General features: G+C 48.3%; 1 protein-coding gene across 1 annotated transcript in view; it reads left to right on the top strand.

Annotated features, from left to right (window-relative positions):
* Nucleotides 1–18,760, top strand: part of hgs (hepatocyte growth factor-regulated tyrosine kinase substrate) — a 36,316-nt gene that overhangs the window by 11,546 nt on the left and 6,010 nt on the right. Inside the window, 9 exon segments of the mRNA XM_042317590.1 lie at nt 869–967; nt 1,051–1,146; nt 6,537–6,575; nt 8,600–8,794; nt 9,314–9,524; nt 12,079–12,251; nt 14,821–14,961; nt 16,346–16,514; nt 18,569–18,693. Coding sequence (XP_042173524.1) covers nt 869–967; nt 1,051–1,146; nt 6,537–6,575; nt 8,600–8,794; nt 9,314–9,524; nt 12,079–12,251; nt 14,821–14,961; nt 16,346–16,514; nt 18,569–18,693 — 1,248 coding nt within the window.

Below are 18,760 nucleotides of genomic sequence, written 5' to 3'. Positions count from 1 at the left end.
ACATGTCATAAACTACAACGTGGGAGTTGTAGTTTGATGAGCTTTTTTTTGTGGGGGGGGTTGTAGTTTGATGTGGTAAAATGATTCCCAATGATCACCAATCATCTCCCTCCCCCCTTCGAACACACAGAAAACTAGTCTTTGTTATTAGATTCTTATCAGGCCCAGCTGCTGTCTCCCGTTTCTCCCAACTCTCCCTGCCTCCTTGACCGCAGTGGGGTTCCAGGTTGTCTGGGGTTCCAGGTTGTCTGGGGTTCCAGGTTGTCTGGGGTTCCAGGTTGTCTGGGGTTCCAGGTTGTCTGGGGTTGCAGTGAGGCTGCTCCTCAATTCATGCCCCTTGGTTGGAGAGCGAGGCGGCAGCAGTGTTCCCTCTGATGATCAGATCTCACAACGTCTGTCGGACTGTTTTAAAGTTAACCATCAATCCTGGAACCGCAACAATATGATAAAAAGTAATATTCTGAGAAGTGAAGCACAACTGCATTGAAGACCACCTGGAACGCAGCCATTGGCTTGGCTTATTACCCAATGCCCACCCTGCTTTACCTTCCCTGGTGTTTCTCCTCTAACCTTCCCCTCCCTGGTGTTTCTCCTCTAACCTTCCCCTCCCTGGTCCTCTCTCCTCCCTGGCCCTTTCCCCTGGGGGCCTCCCTGGTCCTCTCTCCTCCCTGGCCCTTTCCCCTGGGGGCCTCCCTGGTCCTCTCTCCTCCCTGGCCCTTTCCCCTGGGGGCCTCCCTGGTCCTCTCTCCTCCCTGGCCCTTTCCCGTGTGGGCCTTCCTGTTCCTCCCTGGTCCTCTCTCCTCCCTGGCCCTCTCCCCTCCGGGCCTCCCTCCCCTGTGGGTCTCATCTCTCTTCCCTGTCTCACCAGGTGCCCCCCAAACGGGACGAGGCGGCCCTGCAGGAGGAGGAGGAGCTTCAGCTGGCCATCGCCCTATCACAGAGCGAGGCTGAGGAGAAGGAGAGGATGGTGGGTAGTGCTGTATATAAATCACGGGACTGTAGCTCCACAGTGGGAATGGAAAGACACTGATACATGTTGTGTGTCTACAGAGACAGAAGAACTCGTACGGGGTCTACCCCAAAGCTGACCCCGCCCCAGTCACCTCCTCAGCCCCGCCCGTCAACTCACTCTACTCCTCTCCTGTGGTAAGACTTACTCTCATCCACTCCCTCCATCCTCTCTCTCTATAGATGTACTCTGTGATAAACTCCATCCTCTCTCTCTATAGATGTACTCTGTGTCACACCATCCTCTCTCTCTCTCTATAGATGTACTCTGTGTTCACACCATCCTCTCTCTCTCTAGATGTACTCTGTGTCACACCATCCTCTCTCTCTATAGATGTACTCTGTGTCACACCATCCTCTCTCTCTCTATAGATGTACTCTGTGTCACACCATCCTCTCTCTCTCTATAGATGTACTCTGTGTTCACACCATCCTCTCTCTCTCTCTCTCTATAGATGTACTCTGTGTTCACACCATCCTCTCTCTCTCTCTCTGTGTTCACACCATCCTCTCTAGATGTACTCTGTGTTCACACCATCCTCTCTCTCTCTCTCTCTCTGTGTAAACCATCTCTCTCTCTCTATAGATGTACTCTGTGTTCACACCATCCTCTCTCTCTATAGATGTACTCTGTGTTCACATCCATCCTCTCTCTCTATAGATGTACTCTGATGTACTCTGTGTTCACCATCCTCTCTCTCTCTATAGATGTACTCTGTGTTCACACCATCCTCTCTCTCTATAGATGTACTCTGTGTTCACACCATCCTCTCTCTCTCTCTCTATAGATGTACTCTGTGTTCACACCATCCTCTCTCTCTCTAGATGTACTCTGTGTCACACCATGTACTCTGTGATCAACACCATCCTCTCTCTCTATAGATGTACTCTGTGTTCACACCATCCTCTCTCTCTCTCTATAGATGTACTCTGTGTTCACACCATCCTCTCTCTCTATAGATGTACTCTGTGTCACACCATCCTCTCTCTCTATAGATGTACTCTGTGTTCACACCATCCTCTCTCTCTCTAGATGTACTCTGATGTACTCTGTGATGTAACACCATCCTCTCTCTCTATAGATGTACTCTGTGTTCACACCATCCTCTCTCTCTCTAGATGTACTCTGTGTTCACACCATCCTCTCTCTCTCTATAGATGTACTCTGTGACTCCATCCTCTCTCTCTATAGATGTACTCTGTGTTCACACCATCCTCTGTGACTCCATCCTCTAGATGTACTCTGTGTTCACACCATCCTCTCTCTCTATAGATGTACTCTGTGTTCACACCATCCTCTCTCTCTCTCCTCTCTCTCTATAGATGTACTCTGTGTTCACACCATCCTCTCTCTCTATAGATGTACTCTGTGTTCACACCATCCTCTCTCTCTATAGATGTACTCTGTGTTCACACCATCCTCTCTCTCTCTATAGATGTACTCTGTGTTCACACCATCCTCTCTCTCTATAGATGTACTCTGTGTTCACACCATCCTCTCTCTCTCTATAGATGTACTCTGTGTTCACACCATCCTCTCTCTCTCTAGATGTACTCTGTGTTCACACCATCCTCTCTCTCTATAGATGTACTCTGTGTTCACACCATCCTCTCTCTCTCTCTCTATAGATGTACTCTGATGTACTCTGTGTCACACCATCCTCTCTCTCTCTATAGATGTACTCTGTGTACTCACACCCTCCTCTCTCTCTATAGATGTACTCTGTGTTCACACCATCCTCTCTCTCTCTATAGATGTACTCTGTGTGTTCACACCATCCTCTCTCTCTCTAGATGTACTCTGTGTTCACACCATCCTCTCTCTCTATAGATGTACTCTGTGTTCACACCCTCTCTCTCTCTATCCTCTCTCTCTATAGATGTACTCTGTGTTCACACCATCCTCTCTCTCTAGATGTACTCTGTGTTCACACCATCCTCTCTCTCTATAGATGTACTCTGTGTTCACACCATCCTCTCACACTCTCCTCTCTCTATAGATGTACTCTGTGTTCACACCATCCTCTCTCTCTATAGATGTACTCTGTGTTCACACCATCCTCTCTCTCTCTAGATGTACTCTGTGTTCACACCATCCTCTCTCTCTAGATGTACTCTGTGTTCACACCATCCTCTCTCTCTATAGATGTACTCTGTGTTCACACCATCCTCTCTCTCTCTAGATGTACTCTGTGTTCACACCATCCTCTCTCTCTATAGATGTACTCTGTGTCACACCATCCTCTCTCTCTATAGATGTACTCTGTGTTCACACCATCCTCTCTCTCTCTCTAGATGTACTCTGTGTCACACCATCCTCTCTCTCTAGATAGATGATGTACTCTGTGTTCACACCATCCTCTCTCTCTCTAGATGTACTCTGTGTTAACACCATCCTCTCTCTCTAGATGTACTCTGTGTCACACCATCCTCTCTCTCTCTCTCTATAGATGTACTCTGTCAGATGTACTCTGTGTTCACACCATCCTCTCTCTCTCTAGATGTACTCTGTGTTCACACCATCCTCTCTCTCTCTCTCTAGATGTACTCTGTGTTCACACCATCCTCCATGTACTCTGTGTTCACACCATCCTCTCTCTCTAGATGTACTCTGTGTTCACACCATCCTCTCTCTCTATAGATGTACTCTGTGTTCACACCATCCTCTCTCTCTATAGATGTACTCTGTGTTCACACCATCCTCTCTCTCTATAGATGTACTCTGTGTTCACACCATCCTCTCTCTCTACTCTGATGTACTCTGTGTGTACACACCATCCTCTCTCTCTCTAGATGTACTCTGTGTTCACACCATCCTCTCTCTCTCTATAGATGTACTCTGTGTTCACACCATCCACTCCATCCTCTCTCTCTATAGATGTACTCTGTGTTCACACCATCCTCTCTCTCTAGATGTACTCTGTGTCACACCATCCTCTCTCTCTCTAGATGTACTCTGTGTTCACACCATCCTCTCTCTCTCTAGATGTACTCTGTGTTCACACCATCCTCTCTCTCTCTCTGTGTTCACACCATCCTCTCTCTCTATAGATGTACTCTGATGTACTCACACCATCCTCTCTCTCTATAGATGTACTCTGTGTTCACACCATCCTCTCTCTCTCTAGATGTACTCTGTGTTCACACCATCCTCTCTCTAGATGTACTCTAGATGTACTCTGTGTTCACACCATCCTCTCTCTCTATAGATGTACTCTGTGTTCACACCATCCTCTCTCTCTAGATGTACTCTGTGTTCACACCATCCTCTCTCTCTAGATGTACTCTGTGTTCACACCATCCTCTCTCTCTAGATGTACTCTGTGTTCACACCATCCTCTCTCTCTATAGATGTACTCTGTGTTCACACCATCCTCTCTCTAGATGTACTCTGTGTTCACACCATCCTCTATGTACTCTGTGTTCACACCATCCTCTCTCTCTCTATAGATGTACTCTGTGTTCACACCATCCTCTCTCTCTCTAGATGTACTCTGTGTTCACACCATCCTCTCTCTCTCTAGATGTACTCTGTCACACCATCCTCTCTCTCTAGATGTACTCTGTCACACCATCCTCTCTCTCTCTAGATGTACTCTGTGTTCACACCATCCTCTCTCTCTCTAGATGTACTCTGTGTTCACACCATCCTCTCTCTCTCTAGATGTACTCTGTGTTCACACCATCCTCTCTCTCTCTAGATGTACTCTGTGTTCACACCATCCTCTCTCTCTCTCTAGATGTACTCTGTGTTCACACCATCCTCTCTCTCTCTAGATGTACTCTGTGTTCACACCATCCTCTCTCTCTCTAGATGTACTCTGTGTTCACACCATCCTCTCTCTCTCTAGATGTACTCTGTGTTCACCATCCTCTCTCTCTATAGATGTACTCTGTGTTCACACCATCCTCTCTCTCTCTAGATAGATGTACTCTGTGTTATAGATGTACTCTGTGTTCACACCATCCTCTATAGATGTACTCTGTGTTCACACCATCCTCTCTCTAGATGTACTCTGATGTACTCTGTGTTCACATCCTCTCTCTCTATAGATGTACTCTGTGTTCACACCATCCTCTCTCTCTATAGATGTACTCTGTGTTCACACCATCCTCTCTCTGTGTTCTCCTCTCTCTCTATAGATGTACTCTGTGTTCACACCATCCTCTCTCTCTCTATAGATGTACTCTGTGTTCACACCATCCTCTCTCTCTATAGATGTACTCTGTGTCACACCATCCTCTCTCTCTATAGATGTACTCTGTGTCACACCATCCTCTCTCTCTATAGATGTACTCTGTGTTCACACCATCCTCTCTCTCTATAGATGTACTCTGTGTCACACCATCCTCTCTCTCTATAGATGTACTCTGTGTCACACCATCCTCTCTCTCTATAGATGTACTCTGTGTTCACACCATCCTCTCTCTCTATAGATGTACTCTGTGTTCACACCATCCTCTCTCTCTCTAGATGTACTCTGTGTTCACACCATCTGTCTCTCTCTATCCTCTCTCTCTCTAGATGTACTCTGTGTTCACACCATCCTCTCTCTGTACTCTGTGATGTACTCTGTGTTCACACCATCCTCTCTCTCTCTAGATGTACTCTGTGTTCACACCATCCTCTCTCTCTCTAGATGTACTCTGTGTTCACACCATCCTCTCTCTCTATAGATGTACTCTGTGTTCACACCATCCTCTCTCTCTATAGATGTACTCTGTGTTCACACCATCCTCTCTCTCTATAGATGTACTCTGTTTTCTTCACTAAGCCCCACTCGGTGTCTTGTGAAGTGGTACTTGGTAACTGGTACATTATGACGGCTCCATATTATACTGAACTGCTGCACATCTTTTTTATCTAAATATTTCTTTAGACCCCTAAGTCATCTTTTACAATAACCACCTAGTTGGTCAAGAGGTGAATGAGACATGTACTCTGTCTCTGTGTTGTTATGGTAACGTGTATATTCAAGTACCACTATACACCTGTAATTACTATGCAGGGGGCCTATACACCTGTAATTACTATGCCGGGGCCTATACACCTGTAATTACTATGCAGGGGGCCCATGCACCTGTAATTACTATGCTGGGGCCCATGCACCTGTAATTACTATGCTGGGGGCCATACACCTGTAATTACTATGCAGGGGGCCCACCTGTAATTACTATGCCGGGGTCCATGCCTGTAATTACTATGCCGGGGCCCATGCACCTGTAATTACTATGCCGGGGCCCATGCACCTGAAATTACTATGCCGGGGCCCATGCACCTGTAATTACTATGCCGGGGCCCATGCACCTGTAATTACTATGCCGGGGCCCATGCACCTGTAATTACTATGCCGGGGCCCATGCACCTGTAATTACTATGCCGGGGGCCCATGCACCTGTAATTACTATGCCGGGGGCCCATGCACCTGTAATTACTATGCCGGGGGCCCATGCACCTGTAATTACTATGCAGGGACTTAACCATGTATGGGCTCTGTTGTGATGTATAATGTGTGTGTTCTCCACAGAACTCATCTGCTCCCTCAGCTGAAGATGTCGACCCTGAGGTAAGACACATGTCAACTCTGACACTCTTGAGCTGTCCCTGAGCTGTCTCTGAGCTGTCTACTGAGCTGTCTCTGAGCTGTCTCTGAGCTGTCTACTGAGCTGTCTGAGCTGTCTACTGAGCTGTCTACTGAGCTGTCTACTGAGTTGTCTATGAGCTGTCTCTGTGCTGTCTCTGTGCTGTCTCTGTGCTGTCTCTGTGCTGTCTCTGAGCTGTCTCTGAGCTGTCTACTGAGCTGTCTCTGAGCTGTCTCTGAGCTGTCTCTGAGCTGTCTCTGTGAGCTGTCTACTGAGCTGTCTACTGAGCTGTCTCTGAGCTGTCTCTGTGCTGTCTCTGTGCTGTCTCTGTGCTGTCTCTGAGCTGTCTCTGAGCTGTCTCTGAGCTGTCTACTGAGCTGTCTACTGAGCTGTCTACTGAGCTGTCTACTGAGCTGTCTCTGTGCTGTCTACTGAGCTGTCTCTGAGCTGTCTCTGTGCTGTCTCTGTGCTGTCTCTGAGCTGTCTAATGAGCTGCCTACTGAGTTGTCTATGAGTTGTCTATGAGCTGTCTCTGTGCTGTCTCTGTGCTGTCTCTGAGCTGTCTACTGAGTTGTCTCTGAGTTGTCTCTGAGTTGTCTCTGAGTTGTCTCTGAGTTGTCTCTGAGCTGTCTCTGAGCTGTCTACTGAGCTGTCTCTGAGCTGTCTACTGAGCTGTCTCTGAGTTGTCTCTGAGCTGTCTCTGTGCTGTCTCTGTGCTGTCTACTGAGCTGTCTACTGAGTTGTCTTCAGTGCTGTCTCCTGAGCTGTCTCCTGAGCTGTCTCCTGAGCTGTCTCCTGAGCTGTCTCCTGAGCTGTCTCCTGAGCTGTCTCCTGAGCTGTCTCCTGAGCTGCCTCCTGAGCTGCCTCCTGAGCTGCCTCCTGAGCTGCCTCCTGAGCTCCTCCTGAGCTGCCTCCTGAGCTGCCTCCTGAGCTGCCTCCTGAGCTGTCTAATGAGCTGTCTAATGAGCTGTCTAATGAGCTGTCTACTGAGCTGTCTACTGAGCTGTCTACTGAGCTGTCTACTGTCTCTGCTGTCTCTGTGCTGTCTACTGAGCTGTGTCTGTCTACTGAGCTGTCTCTGTGCTGTCTACTGAGCTGTCTACTGAGCTGTCTGTCTGTCTGAGCTGTCTCTGTGCTGTCTCTGTGCTGTCTCTGTGCTGTCTCTGTGCTGTCTACTGAGCTGTCTCTGTGCTGTCTACTGAGCTGTCTCTGTGCTGTCTACTGAGCTGTCTCTGTGCTGTCTACTGAGCTGTCTCTGAGCTGTCTACTGAGCTGTCTACTGAGCTGTCTCTGTGCTGTCTACTGAGCTGTCTCTGTGCTGTCTACTGTCTGTCTGAGCTGTCTCTGTGCTGTCTCTGTGCTGTCTCTGAGCTGTCTCTGAGCTGTCTCTGAGCTGTCTCTGAGCTGTCTCTGAGCTGTCTCTGTGCTGTCTCTGAGCTGTCTACTGAGCTGTCTACTGAGCTGTCTACTGAGCTGTCTCTGTGCTGTCTACTGAGCTGTCTCTGTGCTGTCTCTGAGCTGTCTCTGAGCTGTCTCTGAGCTGTCTCTGAGCTGTCTCTGAGCTGTCTCTGAGCTGTCTCTGAGCTGTCTCTGTGCTGTCTCTGAGCTGTCTACTGAGCTGTCTCTGTTTTGTCTACTGAGCTGTCTACTGAGCTGTCTCTGTGTTGTCTACTGAGCTGTGTCTGTGCTGTCTCTGAGCTGTCTACTGAGCTGTCTACTGAGCTGTCTCTGTGCTGTCTCTGAGCTGTCTAGAATTAAGTCTCATTTGATACAGTTACATTTACAGCTCAGACTGCACTATAGTGTAAATGAACTACATACTGGGGTGAGTTTCCCAGAAACATAAAGGTGATTACTAAATCACTGGTTGTCCATTGCTCACCTATGGATGTATGATCTTACTGCTGAAGGCGATCTTTATGTGTTTGGGAAACTGGTCCCAGGTCAGTATGTCTAGTCATGTTTTGGTTGAGAGGACATTCCTGAACTATAATGGTCTTCTCTCCAGTTGGCTCGCTACCTGAACAGAACGTACTGGGAGAAGAAACAGGAAGAGGCACGCAAGAGTCCCACCCCCTCTGCCCCTGCCCCCGTACCATTGGCTACTGAGCCCCTGCCAATCAGCCAGCCCCAGCCAGTGGAAACGGTGGCACCACTCCCAGCACCAGTCGTCATGGCCCCTCCTCCAGTCAACATAGTGGAGGTTAGTGGTACACTGCTGTGTTGTGAGAGATGGAAGACTAACGGGTTTTCTTATTCGTTCAGGTGAAAATTCATGCAGAGCAGCAGAGATTGAAGTAGATGTAGATTAGAAATGACTACATGCTCTTTGTCATTAGCTGTTTGTTCCTGCTGATTGACTTTCCCGCCTCTCCTTTCTCTTCCTCCCTTTCTCCTCTCCTCTTCCTCCCTTTCTCCTCTCCTCTTCCTCCCTTTCTCCTCTCCTCGCCTTCCTCCCTTTCTCCTCTCCTCTTCCTCCCTTTCTCCTCTCGCCTTCCTTTCTCCTCTTCCTTCCTTTCTCCTCTCCTCTTCCTTCCTTTCTCCTCTCCTCTTCCTTCCTTTCTCCTCTTCCTTTTCTCCTCTCCTCTTCCTTCCTTTCTCCTCTCCTCTTCCTTCCTTTTCTCCTCTCCTCTTCCTTCCTTTCTCCTCTCCTCTTCCCTCCTCCTCTCCTCTCCTCCTCGTCCTCCCTTTCTCCTCTCCTCCTCTTCCCCACCCCCAGCAGCAGTATCAGAACGGTGAGTCGGAGGAGAACCACGATGCGTTCCTGAAGGCTCTGCAGAACGCGGTCACCACCTTCCTGAACCGTATGAAGAGTAACCACATGCGCGGTCGCAGCATCACCAACGACAGCGCCGTGCTCTCCCTCTTCCAGTCCATCAACACCATGCACCCCCAGCTACTGGACATCCTCAATCAGCTGGACGAGAAGAGACGTGAGTTAGGGGGAGATTTGGTTCTGAGTGTGTGTGGGGGGTGGTTCTGTGTGTGTGTGGGGGGGGGTGGTTCTGTGTGTGTGGGGGGGGGGGGGTGGTTCTGTGTGTGTGGGGGTGGTTCTGTGTGTGTGGGGGGGTTCTGTGTGTGTGGTTCTGTGTGTGTGGGGGGGGGTGGTTCTGTGTGTGTGGGGGGGTGGTTCTGAGTGTGTGGTGTGGGGGTGGTTCTGAGTGTGTGTGTGGGGGGTGGTTCTGAGTGTGTGTGTGGGGGTGGTTCTGAGTGTGTGTGGGGGGGGTGGTTCTGAGTGTGTGTGTGTGTGTGGGGGGGTGGTTCTGAGTGTGTGTTCTGTGTGTGGGGGGTGGTTCTGAGTGTGTGTGTGTGGTTCTGGGGTGGTTCTGAGTGTGTGTGTGTGTGGGGGGGGGGTGGTTCTGAGTGTGTGTGTGTGGGGGGGTGGTTCTGAGTGTGTGTGTGTGGGGGGGTGGTTCTGAGTGTGTGTGTGGGGGGGGGGTGGTTCTGAGTGTGTGTGTGTGGGGGGTGGTTCTGAGTGTGTGTGTGTGTGGGGGGGTTCTGAGTGTGTGTGTGTGGGGGGGTTCTGAGTGTGTGTGTGGGGGGGGGGTGGTTCTGAGTGTGTGTGTGTGGGGGGTGGTTCTGAGTGTGTGTGGGGGGGTGGTTCTGAGTGTGTGTGTGTGTGGGGGGTGGTTCTGAGTGTGTGTGTGGGGGGGTGGTTCTGAGTGTGTGTGTGGGGGGGGGTTCTGAGTGTGTGTGTGGGGGGGTGGTTCTGAGTGTGTGTGTGGGGGGGGCCGGGATTCAATCTGATGTGTGTGTGGGGGGGGGGTTCTGAGTGTGTGTGTGTGGGGGGGGTGGTTCTGTAAACAATGTGTGTGTGTGTTTCTATAGTGTTTGTTGTCCAAATCTGTGATTGGTTCAATGAGTGTGTGTGTGCTGGGGGGGTGGTTCTGAGTGTGTGTGTGTGTTGTTTGTGTGTTTGTTGTCTTGGTCCTGTACAGTTGTAACCAGAAACTGGTTCTCCATGTGTGTGGCTTGTTGGTTTATGTGTGTGTTGTCTTGGTCCTGGTTCAGTGTGCTCAAACCAGCATGTCTGTCTGCTTGTTGGTTTATCATGTTTGTTGTCTTGGTCCTGTACAGTTTAACCATGTCTGTCTGCTTGTTGGTTTATCATGTTTGTGTGTCTTGGTTCTGTACAGTTTAACCACTAACTGAACATCTCCATGTCTGTCTGCTTGTTGGTTTATCATGTTGTTTTTCAGTGTTTGTTTATGTTCTCTGAAGCTTGATTCAATCTGATCACGCTTTGTCTGCAATGCATGTTTAAAAACTAACATTCTCCATGTTTGTCTGCTTGTTGGTTTATCATGTTTGTTGTCTTATGTCTCAATCAGTTTAACCTATAACATGGCCATGTCTGTCTGCTTGTTGGTTTATCAATTGTCTTGGTCCTGTACAGTTTAACCAAACTGAACATCTCCATGTCTGTCTGCTTGTTGGTTTATCATGTTTGTTGTCTTGGTCCTGTACAGTTTAACCACTAACTGAACATCTCCATGTCTGTCTGCTTGTTGGTTTATCATGTTTGTTGTCTTGGTCCTGTACAGTTTAACCACTAACTGAACATCTCCATGTCTGTCTGCTTGTTGGTTTATCATGTTTGTTGTCTTGGTCCTGTACAGTTTAACCACTAACTGAACATCTCCATGTCTGTCTGCTTGTTGGTTTATCATGTTTGTTGTCTTGGTCCTGTACAGTTTAACCACTAACTGAACATCTCCATGTCTGTCTGCTTGTTGGTTTATCCTGTTTGTTGTCTTGGTCCTGTACAGTTTAACCACTAACTGAACATCTCCATGTCTGTCTGCTTGTTGGTTTATCCTGTTTGTTGTCTTGGTCCTGTACAGTTTAACCACTAACTGAACATCTCCATGTCTGTCTGCTTGTTGGTTTATCATGTTTGTTGTCTTGGTCCTGTACAGTTTAACCACTAACTGAACATCTCCATGTCTGTCTGCTTGTTGGTTTATCCTGTTTGTTGTCTTGGTCCTGTACAGTTTAACCACTAACTGAACATCTCCATGTCTGTCTGCTTGTTGGTTTATCATGTTTGTTGTCTTGGTCCTGTACAGTTTAACCACTAACTGAACATCTCCATGTCTGTCTGCTTGTTGGTTTATCATGTTTGTTGTCTTGGTCCTGTACAGTTTAACCACTAACTGAACATCTCCATGTCTGTCTGCTTGTTGGTTTATCATGTTTGTTGTCTTGGTCCTGTACAGTTTAACCACTAACTGAACATCTCCATGTCTGTCTGCTTGTTGGTTTATCATGTTTGTTGTCTTGGTCCTGTACAGTTTAACCACTAACTAAACATCTCCATGTCTGTCTGCTTGTTGGTTTATCATGTTTGTTTTCTTGGTCCTAGACAGTGGTTAAACTGTACAACTAAACATCTCCATGTCTGTCTGCTTGTTGGTTTACCATGTTTGTTGTCTTGGTCCTGTACCGTTTAACCACGAACGAAACATCTCCATGTCTGTCTGCCAGTGTACTACGAGGGTCTGCAGGACAAGCTGGCCCAGGTGCGTGATGCGAGAGCCGCCCTGAACGCCCTACGAGACGAGCACAGAGAGAAGCTGCGTCGTGCTGCCGAGGAGGCGGAGAGACAGAGACAGATCCAGCTGGCCCAGAAACTAGAGATCATGAGACAGAAGAAACAGGTGACAGAACTGGGGAATAACGGGGCTGGGAGTCTGTTTAGGAGAGGTGCTATGTTATAATAACAGGTGACAGAATGGGGAACAACAGGCTATGTTATAGATAATAACAGGGCTGGGAGTCTGTTTAGGGAGTCTGGGAGTCTGTTTAGGAGGGGTGCTATGTTATAGATAATAACAGGGCTGGGAGTCTGTTTAGGAGGGGTGCTATGTTATAGATAATAACAGGTGACAGACTGGGGAACAACAGGGCTGGGAGTCTGTTTAGGAGGGGTGCTATGTTATAGATAACAACAGGGCTGGGAGTCTGTTTAGAGAGGGTGCTATGTTATAGATAACAACAGGGCTGGGAGTCTGTTTAGGACGGGTGCTATGTTATAGATAATACCAGGTGACAACTGAGGAACAGGGGCTGGGAGTCTGTTTAGTGCAGTTATAGATAAAACGTGGGAGTCTGTCCCTGGGGAACAACAGGGCTGGGAGTCTGTTTAGGTCAGATCAGGGCTGATGTCTGTTTAGGAGGGTGCTATGTTATGATAAAACAGGGCTGGGAGTTGTTATCCATGAGGTATGGGGGTTAGTCACATGAGGTATGGGTTGTTATCCAGTAGGGGTTAGGTATGGGAGTCTGTTTCAGTAGGGGGGTGCATGATGAGGTATGGGTTGTTCTGTAGTAGGGCTGGTTAGTCACATGATGAAGTATGGGTTGTCATGTTAGGGGGTGCTATGTTATAGATGAGGTTAGTCACATGATGAGGTATGGGTTGTCTGTTTAGGAGGGGTGCTCCAGTAGGGTCTGTTGGTCACATGATGAGGTATGGGTTGTTCTGCAGTAGGGGTTAGTCACATGATGAGGTATGGGTTGTTATCCGGTAAGGGGTTAGTCACATGATGAGGTATGGGTTGTTCTGCAGTAGGGGTTAGTCACATGATGAGGTATGGGTTGTTCTGGGGGGGTTAGTCACATGATGAGGTATGGGTTGTTATCCGTAGGGGTTAGTCACATGAGGTATGGGTTGTTCTGCAGTAGGGGTTAGTCACATGATGAGGTATGGGTTGTCTGCAGTAGGGGTTAGTCACATGATGAGGTATGGGTTGTCATGCAGTAGGGGTTAGTCACATGATGAGGTATGGGTTGTTCTGCAGTAGGGGTTAGTCAGTGAGGGGGTTATGCAGTCACATGATGAGGTATGGGTTGTTATGCAGTAGGGGGTTAGTCACATGATGAGGTATGGGTTGTTCATGCAGTAGGGGTTATTCTGCAGAAGGGATTTGGTCACATGATGAGGTATGGGTTGTTATCCAGTAGGGGTTGGTCACATGATGAGGTATGGGTTGTTATCCAGTAGGGGGTTAGTCACATGATGAGGTATGGGTTGTTATGCAGTAGGGGGTTAGTCACATGATGAGGTATGGGTTGTTCTGCAGTAGGGGTTAGTCACATGATGAGGTATGGGTTGTTATCCGGTAGGGGGTTAGTCACATGATGAGGTATGGGTTGTTCTGCAGTAGGGGTTAGTCACATGATGAGGTATGGGGGGTTGTTGATGAGGTATGGGTTGTTAGGGGGTTAGTCACATGATGAGGTATGGGTTGTTCTGCAGTAGGGGTTAGTCACATGATGAGGTATGGGTTGTTATCCAGTAGGGGTTAGTCACATGATGAGGTATGGGTTGTTCTGCAGTAGGGGTTAGTCACATGATGAGGTATGGGTTGTTCTGCAGTAGGGGTTAGTCACATGATGAGGTATGGGTTGTTCTGCAGTAGGGGGTTAGTCACATGATGAGGTATGGGTTGTTCTGCAGTAGGGGTTAGTCACATGATGGGTTGTTATCCAGTAGGGGGTTAGTCACATGATGAGGTATGGGTTGTTATCCAGTAGGGGGTTAGTCACATGATGAGGTATGGGTTGTTCTGCAGTAGGGGGTTAGTCACATTTTTTTAATTTTTTAATTTATTTCACCTTTATTTAACCAGGTAGGCTAGTTGAGAACAAGTTCTCATTTACAACTGCGACCTGGCCAAGATAAAGCATAGCAGTGTGAGCAGACAACACAGAGTTACACATGGAGTAAACAATTAACAAGTCAATAACACAGTAGAAAAAAAGGGGAGTCTATATACATTGTGTGCAAAAGGCATGAGGAGGTAGACGAATAGTTACAATTTTGCAGATTAACACTGGAGTGATAAATGATCAGATGGTCATGTACAGGTAGAGATATTGGTGTGCAAAAGAGCAGAAAAGTAAATAAATAAAAACAGTATGGGGATGAGGTAGGTGAAAATGGGTGGGCTATTTACCAATAGACTATGTACAGCTGCAGCGATCGGTTAGCTGCTCAGATAGCTGATGTTTGAAGTTGGTGAGGGAGAGTCTCCAACTTCAGCGATTTTTGCAATTCGTTCCAGTCACAGGCAGCAGAGTACTGGAACGAAAGGCGGCCAAATGAGGTGTATGGTGTCTGATAGTGTGTCTGATGTGGTGACTGTGTTTCAGGAGTACCTAGAGATGCAGCGTCAGCCTGTTAGGTGGTGTCTGATGTGGTGTCTGATGTGGTGACTGTTTCAGGAGTACCTAGAGATGCAGCGTCAGCTGGCCATCCAGCGACTCCAGGAGCAGGAGAAGGAGAGACAGATGAGGCTGGAGCAACAGAAACACACCATCCAGATGAGAGCCCAGATGCCTGCCTTCCCCATGCCCTACCCACAGGTAGACACTACACTACACCCTACCCACAGGTAGACACTATACAATACCCTACCCACAGGTAGACACTATACTATACCCTACCCACAGGTAGACACTACACTACACCCTACCCACAGGTAGACACTATACAATACCCTACCCACAGGTAGACACTATACTATAACCTACCCACAGGTAGACACAATACTATATACCCTACCCACAGGTAGAACTATACCATGCCCTACCCACAGGTAGACACTATACCAAGCCCTACCTACAGGTAGACACTATACTATACCATGCCCACAGGTAGACACTATACTATACCCTACCCACAGGTAGACACTATACCATACCCTACCCACAGGTAGACACTATACTATACCCTACCCACAGGTAGACACTATACCATACCCTACCCACAGGTAGACACTATACCATACCCTACCCACAGGTAGACACTATACTATACCCTACCCACAGGTAGACACTATACTATACCCTGCCCACAGGTAGACACTATACTATACCATGCCCACAGGTAGACACTATACTATACCCTACCCACAGGTAGACACTATACTATACCATGCCCACAGGTAGACACTATACTATACCCTACCCACAGGTAGACACTATACTATACCCTACTCACAGGTAGACACTATACTATACCCTACCCACAGGTAGACACTATACTATACTATATCCTACCCACAGGTAGACACTATACTATACCCTACCCACAGGTAGACACTATACTATACCCTACCCACAGGTAGACACTATACTATACCCTACCCACAGGTAGACACTATACTATACCCTACCCACAGGTAAACACTATACCAAGCCCTACCCACAGGTAAACACTATACCAAGCCCTACCCACAGGTAGACACTATACCATGCGAACAGGTAGACACTATACTATACCATGCCCACAGGTAGACACTATACTATACCATGCCCACAGGTAGACACTGTACTATACCATGCCCACAGGTAGACACTATACTATACCATGCCCACAGGTAGACACTATACTATACCATACCCACAGGTAGACACTATACTATACCATGCCCACAGGTAGACACTATACTTTACCCTGCCCACAGGTAGACACTATACTATACCCTGCCCACAGGTAGACACTATACTATACCATGCCCACAGGGTAGAGGCCTTCTCTCTGGCCGGCACACGGGGAGGCCTTCTCTCTGGCCGGCACACGGGGGAGTTAGTCTTTAAACAGATCCTTGGGGAAGACGTGTCACGACACTGTTAGTCTACAGAGGTTCTGTGTAAATGGTTGCTGCAGGAGTTTCACCTGGCGTTTACCTTAGTGGCTGTTCGTTTTGTCCAGCTCTTGTGTAAATTCCTCTCCTTTTCACCCTAGATGCAGTCTTTGCCCCCCAACGTGGCAGGAGGGGTGGTGTACGGGCAGCCGGGGGGACCCCCCAGTTACCCAGGCACCTTTAGCCCCTCAGGGTCAGTGGAGGGGTCGCCCATGCACAACGTCTACATGAACCAGCCTGGACCAGGACAGTACCAGGCCATGCCTCCAGGTTAGTACAGACCCCAATGAGTCAAATGTTTGTGTCTTGGTAGTTAGTCTGGGGGCCAGCATGGTAGTTAGTCTAGGGGCCAGCATGGTAGTTAGTCTGGGGGCCAGCATGTCTAGTTGAATAGCATGGTAGTTAGTCTAGGGGCCAGCATGTCTAGTTGAATAGCATGGTAGTTAGTCTAGGGGCCAGCATGTCTAGTTGAATAGCATGGTAGTTAGTCTAGGGGCCAGCATGTCTTGTTGAATAGCATGGTAGTTAGTCTAGGGATGTCTTGTTGAATAGCATGGTAGTTAGTCTAGGGACCAGCATGGTAGTTAGTCTGGGGGCCAGCATGGTAGTTAGTCTGGGGGCCAGCATGGTAGTTAGTCTGGGGGCCAGCATGGTAGTTAGTCTGGGGGCCAGCATGGTAGTTAGTCTGGGGGCCAGCATGGTAGTTAGTCTAGGGGCCAGCATGGTAGTTAGTCTAGGGGCCAGCATGGTAGTTAGTCTAGGGGCCAGCATGTCTTGTTGAATAGCATGGTAGTTAGTCTGGGGGCCAGCATGTCTAGTTGAATAGCATGGTAGTTAGTCTGGGGGCCAGGATGTCTTGTTGAATAGCATGGTAGTTAGTCTGGGGGCCAGCATGGTAGTTAGTCTGGGGGCCAGCATGTCTAGTTGAATAGCATGGTAGTTAGTCTGGGGGCCAGCATGGTAGTTAGTCTAGGGGCCAGCATGGTAGTTAGTCTAGGGGCCAGCATGTCTTGTTGAATAGCATGGTAGTTAGTCTGGGGATGTCTAGTTGAATAGCATGGTAGTTAGTCTAGGGGCCAGCATGTCTTGTTGAATAGCATGGTAGTTAGTCTGGGGGCCAGCATGGTAGTAGTTAGTCTGGGGGCCAGCATGTCTTGTTGAATAGCATGGTAGTTTGTCTGGGGGCCAGGATGTCTAGTTGAATAGCATGGTAGTTAGTCTAGGGGCCAGCATGTCTTGTTGAATAGCATGGTAGTTAGTCTGGGGATGTCTAGTTGAATAGCATGGTAGTTAGTCTAGGGACCAGCATGGTAGTTAGTCTAGGGGCCAGCATGTCTAGTTGAATAGCATGGTAGTTAGTCTGGGGGCCAGGATGTCTAGTTGAATAGCATGGTAGTTAGTCTAGGGGCCAGCATGTCTTGTTGAATAGCATGGTAGTTAGTCTGGGGATGTCTAGTTGAATAGCATGGTAGTTAGTCTGGGGATGTCTAGTTGAATAGCATGGTAGTTAGTCTGGGGGCCAGCATGGTAGTTAGTCTGGGGGCCAGCATGGTAGTTAGTCTAGGGGCCAGCATGTCTTGTTGAATAGCATGGTAGTTAGTCTAGGGGCCAGCATGGTAGTTAGTCTAGGGGCCAGCATGGTAGTTTCTGTATGGACCTGGCTTTGTGCTCGGGGGCATTGTCATGCTGAAACTGGAAAGGGCCTTCCTCATACTGTTGCCGCCATTATTCCTCCTTCACTAAACTTCCTCCTTCATGACAGTTGGTACTATCCATTGGACCTGTTATCATTCTCCTGGCATCCTCCAACCCCATTGAGCGTGGTGATCTTAGTCTTGTGTGCGGCTGCTCGGCCATGGAAACCCATTTCAAGTTCTTGTGCTGACGTTGCTTCCAGAGGCAGTTTGGAACTTGGTAGTGAGTGTTGCAATCGAGGATAGATGATTTTTACATGCTTCAGCACTCAGCTTTCCCGTTCTGTGAGCTTGAGCTCCTAGACGTTTCCACTTCACAATAACAGCACTTACAGTTGACTGGGGAAACTCTAGCAGGGCAGAAATGTAACCAACTGACTTGTTGGAAAGGTGGCATCCTATGATGGTGCCATGTTGAAAGTCACTGAGCTCTCCAGTAAGGCCATTCTACTGCCAATGTTTGTCTATGGAGATTACATGGCTGTGTGCACAATTTTATACACCTGTCAGCAGCAGGTGTGGCTGAAATAGCTGAATCCACTAATTTGAAGGGGTGTCCACATACTTCTGTATATATTGTGTACATTGACCTTCTGTAACGTGACTACTGTGTTTGCCTCCCTGCTCCAGACCCCAACATGTACATGTACCAGCCTGCAGGAACCAATGGGCAGCCTGCACCCCCTGGCCAGGCCCCGCCCACTACTAGCCCCGCCTACTCTAACTACCAGCCCACACCCACACAGGGATACCAGGTGAGAACAGAGGGGGGAGTGTCATGCCTGTTACAATACTATTGGTGTTGAAATGGAAACGTGCTCG

The sequence above is a fragment of the Oncorhynchus tshawytscha genome, unplaced genomic scaffold (assembly GCF_018296145.1).
Source record: "Oncorhynchus tshawytscha isolate Ot180627B unplaced genomic scaffold, Otsh_v2.0 Un_contig_956_pilon_pilon, whole genome shotgun sequence".
Taxonomy (NCBI): domain Eukaryota; kingdom Metazoa; phylum Chordata; class Actinopteri; order Salmoniformes; family Salmonidae; genus Oncorhynchus; species Oncorhynchus tshawytscha.
Note: the sequence above shows the minus strand (reverse complement) of the source record. Positions and strands in the feature narration are given on the sequence as shown.